Source organism: Macrobrachium nipponense, chromosome 40 (genome assembly GCF_015104395.2).
Source record: "Macrobrachium nipponense isolate FS-2020 chromosome 40, ASM1510439v2, whole genome shotgun sequence".
NCBI lineage: Eukaryota > Metazoa > Arthropoda > Malacostraca > Decapoda > Palaemonidae > Macrobrachium > Macrobrachium nipponense.
In genome coordinates this window covers 17,684,179-17,694,479 of record NC_061101.1, presented here as the reverse complement: position 1 = coordinate 17,694,479, position 10,301 = coordinate 17,684,179, and the positions used below count along the sequence as shown (strand labels likewise).

General features: G+C 37.7%; 1 protein-coding gene across 1 annotated transcript; it reads right to left on the bottom strand.

Moving 5' to 3' along the window:
• Positions 1–524: 524 nt before the first annotated feature.
• On the bottom strand, positions 525–2,117 carry LOC135211963 (zinc finger protein 239-like). Its single transcript, XM_064245216.1, has one exon. The coding sequence runs from the start codon at positions 1,835–1,837 to the stop codon at positions 959–961; it is 879 nt and encodes a 292-aa protein (XP_064101286.1). The 5' UTR covers positions 1,838–2,117; the 3' UTR covers positions 525–958.
• Between the last annotated feature and the right edge of the window lie 8,184 nt (positions 2,118–10,301).

Genomic DNA, 10,301 nt, shown 5'->3' with positions numbered 1-10,301 from the left:
GCCTAGCGACAAACACTGGATTCCTTGAAGGGTGCTGAATCGATGATCATGCAATATAAAAGGCTGATGATCCTTTTACAGCCTGGGTGAGATTCTCAGTTGCTATGCCATTTTAAGGCGTGACCAGATGTGTGTGTGGGTTTGTGCATGTAATGGATGGGCCCAACCGCCCGAGATCTTAGAGAAAAGGTGAGACACTCCTTTTGTCAGAGATAAGACACAGGACGGCTTTGGAGGTCTTGAGGTCAGACAAGCCCATCGTAAAAGGTACAGTACCTTTAAAAAGACTTAGGAAAAGTTGCCTTTTGGAAAAGAGAGAAGTGTAGTGTGTACACATTTATTTAACATTTATTTATATGTTGGGGAATATAACACATATGTCTCTTTATTCCAGATGGGTTCATGGCATTATACAAGAGAATGGGATTCTCTAAAAGACTTGACTATTTAAATGTAAAAACAAATACATTGTGAGTTTTAGGGGTGATTACTTATCTAAAACTTATCTAAAAGCAATCAAATAAAACTGCACCTAATTTTCACTGATGTTTATTAAAAAAATGAATCTTTTTACTTCCAACAAGCAAATTTTACATAAATGACTTTTTTCCAGTAAGAGTTTTCACATTTTGAGGCACCTCAACTCAAAACATCTACTCTGGCAGTCATGAGACGTGAATGGCTTCTCTCCAATATGGGTTCTCGTAAGGTTCTTGCGAGTGGAGGTATAATATAAAAACTTTTTGGCATTCAATACATTTAATTGCCCTCTAAATATTATGAATTTTCGTGAGTGATCTGAAAGTATTTGAAATTGTCTAACATTTTTGAAACTAGGACTGGAGAATATCCTATTGTCAAAAATGTATACCGTTTCTGTCTAGTGTCACTTCTCGTGTGCTTTGAGATGACTTGAACCAGAAAAACTTCTTTGATATACAGAGAAAGTATATGGTTTCTACCCGGTATGAATTCTCATGTGTTTTGTGAGATTACATTGCTGAGAAAAAGGTCTTTGACATATAGAGCACGAATAAGGTTTCTCTCCTGTATGAGTTCTCATATGTAATTTGAAATTACTTGGTTGAGAAAAACTCTTTTGACATACAGAGCAAGTATAAGGTTTCTCTCCTGTATGAGTTATCATGTGTTTTTTTAAATAATCAGACTGAGAAAAACTTCTTTGACATATAGAGCAAGTATAAGGTTTCTCTCCTGTATGAGTTCTCATATGTTTTTTTAAATAACCTGATTCAGAAAAACTCCTTTGACATATAGGACAAGTATATGGTTTCTCTCCTGTATGCGTTCTCATGTGTTTTTTAAGATCACTTGACTGAGAAAAACTTCTTAGACATACAGAGCAAGTGAACTCTTTCTCTCCTGTATGAGTTATCATGTGTTTTTTTAGATGACTTTGTTGAGAAAAACTTCTTTGACATACAGAGCAAGTATATGGTTTCTCTCCTGTATGAGATCTCATGTGGGATTTTAGGTGGCACATCCGTGAAAATGTCCTTTGGCATTCAGCACAAGTTATTCGCTTCCCTGCTGCGTTGCATCTCTTTGAAAATACTTCTGTTCTACCCAAATGTCTATTTTCTTCTGCAATACAGATCTTTCCAATTTCATCTTCACAGCTTGGAGAGCTGTCCTCATACATAATAGATTTGGATGAACAATTCACAACAAATTCCCTTTCGTCAAAAAATTCTGGTTCTGCCTTGACTTCTAAGGGGTCTGCAAATAAAGTCTCTTCATCTCTGTTTTCAAAACGATCCTCCTCCAAATTCTCCTTCTCTTCTTTGATTAACAGCATTTCCACAGGATGTTCCATTTACAATACTCTATCCTAGCTAGGATCCGATGAAATTTTCCTCTGTTTAAAACACTCTGAAATAAAATTCAAAAAAATCTATGAAAAACATTTTTTGAAAAGCAGTTCATAAAAAACGAAATATTAAAAATTCAAAATAATATCATGTTTTACAGTGTGCTTATTTCAACTCTAAAACTAGCATTTACTGGGAAAAAAATATCACAATGCAATGATCATTTGAACACAAATTGTCTCAAAAGAAATACAACAGCCTTGGATTTTGTTTGGAATCAAGAAATTTATTCAGGCCAAAGTTGGTTGACAATTCAACCAGCAGTTTCTACCTTTACCACAAATTCAAGACTTACTCTAATTTTGACAATGAAATGAACATTATTTCTCCTTCATGAGTTAGGAGTATTATAAATCTATTTGTAAGGTTTACATATAATAAAGAATGTATTTTCACATTCTATAGAGTAATGTACAAGATGAGAAATAGACCAGAGACCAAGGAGGTCAATCAGAAGTTTGACGAACCTTTGAATAAGTGTCCTGGTGTGTGGACACCTGGAGTCATCATTAACATTGCTGAATGTAACGTCAACAATGCCTCCTCTGAGAAAACATGACATTCTCACAAGTTTCGTATGATAGTTTGTATGTATGCTTATCGTTTGTATGTATGCATATCGAGCCAGTGTTTGCTCTCCTATGATTTGTAAACAGAATTGTATATCATACTTCACCTTCTCCTCTTAGCTTGAAGACCTATCCAACCTTCTTGCATCTATCCAGTGATGTAGCTAGTTAAATATAATTTATATTTTATACTATGAGTTTCAATGTCTTCACCTCCAGACCAGAGAGAAGCTATTGAATGAAACTTAGAAAATATCATCACAGTCAATGAGACTTAGCTAAGAAGGCGTGGTGTTTACCAACCGACATCTGCGATGCAGATCAAAAGAACAACTCGGTGCCTCGTTAGTAAATTGATACAAGGACACCCCAACAATGGTGGCAGCGAAGAGCCCAACAATGGCAGCGAAAAACCCAACAACAATGGTATATCTACCGAAGACTTACAAATCTTAGAAGCAGAATTCAAACATATTAAACATCGGAAAACTACAGTGCTGAGACGAGAGAATCTACAATCAACTTTGTGTCTCAGGTAATGGTGCTGATGGCACCACGAGTCTTAGCCTGATCATACGGAGACGACCTTCAACCATGCGCATCGTTAATGAAATATATAAAGCCTACATATTATATATTAGTGGCTTAATCATCGTATGTTGGACGTCATCGACAGCGTGGAACTTCGAAAACTCCTGCCGGACATGTCTTCCACAGAGAATCATCAACAACCCAGCGCACAATTTCAACGAGAGCTTAAGAACTGGGTCGCACGTGAGCATTGACGGAAGAGACGAGCCATGACATCATGAAAACACCGGAGATTTTTCCCCTTAAATATCAGCTAAGTACAACTTTTTATTCATTCGGTGTGTAACTTTGGGTGTTCATCTTACGCAGGTCGAGTGTTCGGTGTTCCTGGGGATGAGTTACGAGACATTCTTAATCCTACTTTCTTGCACAAATCTATCTTCATCTTTGGTTGTTTGTCCCTGCAGGTCTTTTATCTTTGGTTTTTGCCAACCTTTTTTTTTCGGAGGTTCTCCTGAAATATTTTATCATATCTTGTGTGCTTACTTTTATCATTTTGGGGGACACTGTCAATTTCTGTGACACATTGTTTTTATATTGCATATGCGTTTACACAATGGAAGTGTGTATTCTTACAGATATTTTGATAGGGTTGCTAGGAATCATAGTGATAGGAAGAAACACAAAACAAAGATGGCTAACCCCCCACCCAGTATCCCCACACCCAGTAACCCGGTGGTAACATTAGTTAGAGCCAGGTCGGCAATTATTCCCTTTCTAGGCCGTGTTAATGGATTTTTGCCCCAGTGCGTAGAATCATGGATCTCATCAGTGGATGCTCATTTAAAAGCAAAATGCATCACTGTACTGTCCCTACAGTTACAGGAAGCTAAAAGCTTCATTGACTTTGCAAAAGGGGATACGGGTTCTTATCTGAGAGGTTTTTCATTCCAAGAGGCAAATACTTGGGATGAATTTAAAATTAAATTGCGCTCCGTATATGACAGTGAATAGGCCTTGGATGTGGTTCTAGCCTTGAGGAATATCCTTAATTTGATCTCTACGACTCAACTTAACATGGTGGACAGGGCGGTACTAATTGCAGACGGGTTGAATATCTGGATAACTTGAATAAATCTACTAGTTGGGTTACGGGGAAGGAAATGACTGTAAAGAATTTTATTAGGCTAACATACTTAACCTTCATAACAGCTATGTTACCAGAAGCCTTGGTACGGTGTTTTGATGAAGAGCTATTGCCAGATAGCACGGAATTGGACATTTACAAACAAATTAAGAAACATATGTCTAAATGTGCAGACCTAGACCTCTCACTTATTCAAGTTTTTGCAAAGAATGAAAGTAAACCACAGCAAGTAAATGTAGTTAATAATAACACGCAGGGATAACTTGTTTTAATTGTAAAAGATTGGGTCATATGATATCAGACACTAATAGCTCAGTCATGCTTACGCTCGTTTGTTTTTTGCCAATCAGCACAGGGGAATGCTAAAAACACACAAAACGTTGCCAATGATAATAAGAAGAAAAATCCACATTACCACAAAAAGAAACAAGTAAACAGTAACTCTGCTCAGAATCAGAAACAAGCAAATCGGGCTTCAGGGAGCTCAGTTCCTGGGCTGTCTAGCCAAAACAGTCAGTCAGTCACATTTTCTGAGTGTTCAGAGCAAAGCAAATACCAGCGGGGGGGAGAGTGATGTTGGGTCATTCATAACAACACCTTTTGAATTAAAATATAAATTTAATCACCTAAAAGACTTATGTGAAACCCAGAATTTTCCAATAAATCACATGACCGTATCCAAAAAATCAGTGCAGGTTCCTGTAGATTTTCATTGAATTCACGCTACTACTTTGCTCGCTGTAAATTTAGAATATCAGCCATTTACATTGTTTTTTATTCCGGAAGTCCACGTAATATCATGGACCTACAGACTCACCGTTTGTTGTTTTTGAACTCCCTATTGAGAAGTCCGTAGTACGACTTTCGTGAATCGGCAATAACGAACTAAGTGTTGTAGGCATAACTCAGATTCAGTACAAAGTGGGTAAGTGCACACTTACTGATACCTTTACAGTTGTACAACACATTGATATGTGTCCAGTTGTAATTGTAGGATACCCATCTATAGGCATTCAAAACATTATCTTAGCTCCTGCCAAACATGGTGTGTTTATCAAAGGAAAATTCTATAAATCTTCTAACACATCAAAATCCATTTTGGACAAAAAAGAGACAGACAATCAAACAGTAACGTACATTGAGGAACCAATCACTTGTCTCATGAATCAAGATATACAGGCGACCCAACAGATTCTTGCACACCGTAATAGCAGCTTGCACGCAAAACTCTCGAGCTGAATGCACCCTCGAATATTTGGTGGTCGTGTAAAGAAGACTTTGCCGGGATCGAAATCTTAATCCTTCCTGACACTCTGAAAATTAACGGACTTTCCGTGACACAAGCATTATACACTGTTGACTCACAGCAACAAGTTAACATTGAAGTCCATAACCATTTGAATACCAATCTGGTAATCCACAAAAATCTACATTTAGTGGATATGGAAGTGTATAAATATCGCATTCTTATCATTGCTGAAATTAATCACGCTCAACCTGTAGTTGACGAATTCCTCTTACAATCTATCAAAAGTAAAATAATAAAGACATTCTAGAAGTGGAGATCCAGCAGAATTATTTTATATTTTTTAACTAAATGTCATGATGTTTTCTCCTCTAGCGAGGGATCTCTAGGGAAAACGGATGTCATTGAACACCAAATGCGGTTAAAGGACAAACATAAAGCTATTTACGTACCTTCGTATAGACTCCCAATGAAATTTCAGAATGAGATAAATGACGAAGTCGACAAGATGTTAGAAGAACGAGCCATTAGGAAATCGAATAGCCCTTACAATTTTCCCTTAATTGTCGTACCCAAAAAAGATCGGACTTGGCGTATTTGCGTAGATTTCCGTTGCTTAAACAAGGAAACGATTCCTGATTGTTTTCCAGTGCCATGTACCGACGATATCTTATCCTTGTTAGGTCAGAACAAATATTTCACCAGCTTGGACTTAGTTAAAGGCTTTCACCAGATACCCTTAGCTAAAGAGAGTACGCCATACACCGCCTTCAGCACTGCCAGGGGACACTATGAATTTTTATGTATGCCTTTCAGTTTACGTTGCGCCCCAATTACATTCACCAGAATGATTAATATAGTGTTTGGAGACTTGTTAGGGGATACCCTTCATGCCTATATGGACGATCTTGTAATCTTTTCTAATACCTTTGAAGAACATTTGCATAAACTAGAGGGACTAAGGCAACACAATCTGAGAGTAAAAATATCGAAGTTTGAGTTTTTTAAAACAGAACTACTCTATTTAGGTTTTACGGTGTCTAGTCAAGGTGTTAAGGTAGTCCATGATAAGGAGTCGGCTATCTGTAATTTTCCGGTACCTACTAATGTAAAGGGGATACAAATATTTTTTGGGCTATAGTGGGTACTATAGAAGGTTTGTACGCAACTATTCAGTCATAGCAGCTCCTTTAACAAATCTTACAAAGAAGGGCGTAGATTTTATATGGTCTGAAACACATCAACAGGCGTTCAATACCTTGAAAGAGAAATTGTGCAGTTCACCTATTTTAAAATTTCCTGATTTCAGAAACGAATTCTTTATCGCAACTGATGCCTCAGACCAAGGGATAGGAGGGGTACTACTTCAGCAATATGATAAACAGTTCTTTCCTATAGCTTTTTATTCATGTAAACTGAAGCCCTCTGAAAGCAAATATGCAGCTATAAACAAGGAAGGGCTAGGTATCATTAACTCACTAGTACATTTTAAGTTCATAATCTATGGCTATCCTGTTAAGGTCCTTACTGACCATAAGCCCCTCACTGAGTTCTTCAAAGGTTTTAATCACAGTCCCAAAAGAATTCGGTGGCATATGATTATTCAGAACTTTGGAGCCAAGATAGGATACCTACCTGGGAAAGCGAATATCATAGCTGATGCATTATCCCACAACCCCACGCCATCCTGTATGGAACCATTAGCTGAACTAGAAGATATTGCAACATCCGTGCCCATTGTTAAAACTGTATATGAACAAGAACATATCCTAAGCCAAGCGATCGCGCACATTGAAGACCCGGGTTTGAGTGCTGAACTGGTAGATTGAACAAAGGAAAGATCAGTAGTTAAGAAAAATAATAGATGCTTTGAATGGAAACCCTAAGGAAAAAGAATATTCAAAGGTAATATTCTGTGTAGGTCCGTCATGAGGAAAACCCGAAGCACACCGCAGGTGACTAACGACCAGGTAGTAGTACCAATCTCTCTTATACCCAATCGTCCTAAACTGGTTGCATTCTAATCCCTTACATGGTCATACAGGGTTCTCTATCATGTCACAGAAAGCCAAATCACTATTTTACTGGCCTGCAATGCTTACAGATATAAAAAAACACATAACTAATTGTCACATTTGTCATGAAAACAAGGGACACACTAAGACACCTGTCAGTCTAGGGGCCTATCCTGTGCCAAACCAACCCTTTAAAAGAGTACACTTAGATTTATTAACAGGGTTTTACGAGTCTGACAGAGGAAATAAGCACCTCTTAGTGTTAATAGATGCCTTGACTCGATATACAGAATTGATAGCACTAAAAACAAAAACAGCAAATTGAATGAACTAGGAAATTCAACAAGTGCTACGTCTGTAAACACGGAATTCCACACATGATAATCTCTGACTCGGGTGGAGAATTCAATAATCATTTCCTTAACTCGTTGTGTGAATTCCTTGCATTAAGAAAATCAATACCTGATTTATCACCCAGAGTCAAACAGATTGGTAAGGTAAATAGGAAGGTGTTAAATGTCCCACGAGTTACACTTGGGGGAATGGATCCCAACTGGGATATTGCCATCCCTGCGGTTCTAAGTACTCTTAATCATTCATGTCAATTATCTATAAAAATGACACCGCATGAAGCCTTATACGGCACTCCCGCTAGGACGCCTTTCCATATCCTTAAGCCTACCACTAATTTATCAAATTCCCTAAGGGATGTTATGGATGCAAGTGTAAGCCGATAAAATATACTTCGTAAGAATTTAGAGAGGGCACAAATCATAATGAAAAGGATCACGATAAAAATCGCTAAACAAAACAAACCATATGCAGTAGGTGATTGAATCTATATCCAAATATATGTGCGCAAAGGTTTGAACTATAAACTAACACCTAAGTTTGAAGGTCCGTTTTGTATTCTAGAAATATTAACTTCAAATAAGCTAAAAGTTCAAAACACATCACAACCTACTGCCATAAGGACCATCCCATTGGCTCATGTTCATAGCTAATGGAAAAGGGGAAGAAAGAAAGGCAAGGAGAGGAAAATATGTATACCTATATATAAACTTACATGGTAAAAAAAGTATATAAAAAATTTGTATGAAAATGTATCTTATTAGTTTTGAATAAGAAATAGCTAATTTAACATGAGTAATTACATATATTTCACTATTTGCAGGCTTCCAACATGAAGCTTATATTGTTCGGATTGGTAGTGTTTGTTCTGACATTTTTCTTGTGTGGGAGGGGTGTTAAAACAAAAAAATATCCAATTTACACATGGCTCTATCATTGAAAGAACTAAGGACGTATAGATTTACAGCGAGCAACGTAATTCTTGAAGTAGATTTGCGAGTGATTTTCTTGCCAGAAAATGATGTCATTAATCTTAAAAGGTGACTTATTGCATTTTGCTGAATCACCGAATCATTGCACAATCGTCATTTTCCTTTCAACCCAGAGAATCCGCTGCCACAGACTTTGAGTGTAGCAGAGATGTTATCTTTTGATTTGCAAAACAAAGACAGCTGAAGCAGAATGCTTAGCTCGTGAAACTCCTTATGTGGACCAGAAGACACAACAACAGTAGAACGGCGTAACCCATTGTTATTCGCGCACGAGGCTCAATATCTTTGGGTCCGTTGCAAGCTTAGGTCTGGGGATTTCAAATCGTCTTGAAATTAATGAACAGAACAAGCGAATGAATTTTTACAACATCAAAATGAATTAATTTTCACTGAACTGCACAGACAATTAGAGTCAATAAATCAGCTTATGACATTGGTGAATGAACATTCCAGTAATATAAATCAGATCATGGATTTACAATACTTACTTGCAACATTAGCATATTACAATTTGAAGGTAGATCAATATCCAATGAAAATGAAAAATTTCACATTTTATTGAAAAATCCACATCTCTTACCTATCAAAGACTCAACATTAACTTTAGAGAATGCGCATGAGAAACTTGGTTATGCTTCTTTGTTAGATGCATATAAGATCGAATTTTATTAAAGCTTAATTTCAGTAAGCGTAGAAAGTTACAGAATCATGATTAATATCCCCTTCGATTCTTCTGATGCCTGGAAATCCTACAAAATAGCTCTGTTCCCTACTTACATGTCTAATAGCTCATTACCAGTAATATCGAATTTGTCTGGCTACGTATTAATTTCCCCTAATAAGGAAACTTTTCGATCGTCAGAGACCTAGATCGGTTCGCTCATTGTTCTAATACCATGGGTAATAAAGTTTGTACAGCTGACTCTTTGAATTCCATAATAGATCAGCAAATTCATGTGAGTTAGGTCCTAGTCCTTAATGGCTCTCTCCCTCACATGCTTGAATGTTGTCTGAATCTACTTTACCCCTTTGACGAGAATAAGTTCACTTACAGGGTGAATAACGGAACATGGCTATGCTTCGCAGTCGAAGAGTTTAATGTCGCATGCCCGGACGGATCAGCTGCATCTTCACGACTATTCGTCACTGCGGACAGCTGCAGTGGAGCAACGACCAACTACACCGCTTGTGGAATAAGCACCATCATTAGAGAGAGGGCTTATTCCACAAATTTTTCTTGGACCAATACCCTTATCCCAGCACTTCCCCTGCCTTTTAACGCGAAGGTGGCCCAGCAGCTGTCGAAATTGACTACTACAGACCATACTTCCCACGCTTACGACGCCAAGGAGGATCTTCGTTTCTACTCTTTGCTGGCTATGACTCTCGTGCTGGTAGTGATTCTGGTCATCCTGAATGTATTTGCCTGGCGTAGGATGAGGAGAACAAGTATGGCTAATCAATAGAACATCGAACCCCAGACAATTTTCCAGTGGCCCTTAAGCCATTTTACTTTCGAGCCATCTCAAATTGGCCATTTCTTTTGACTCGAGGAGGT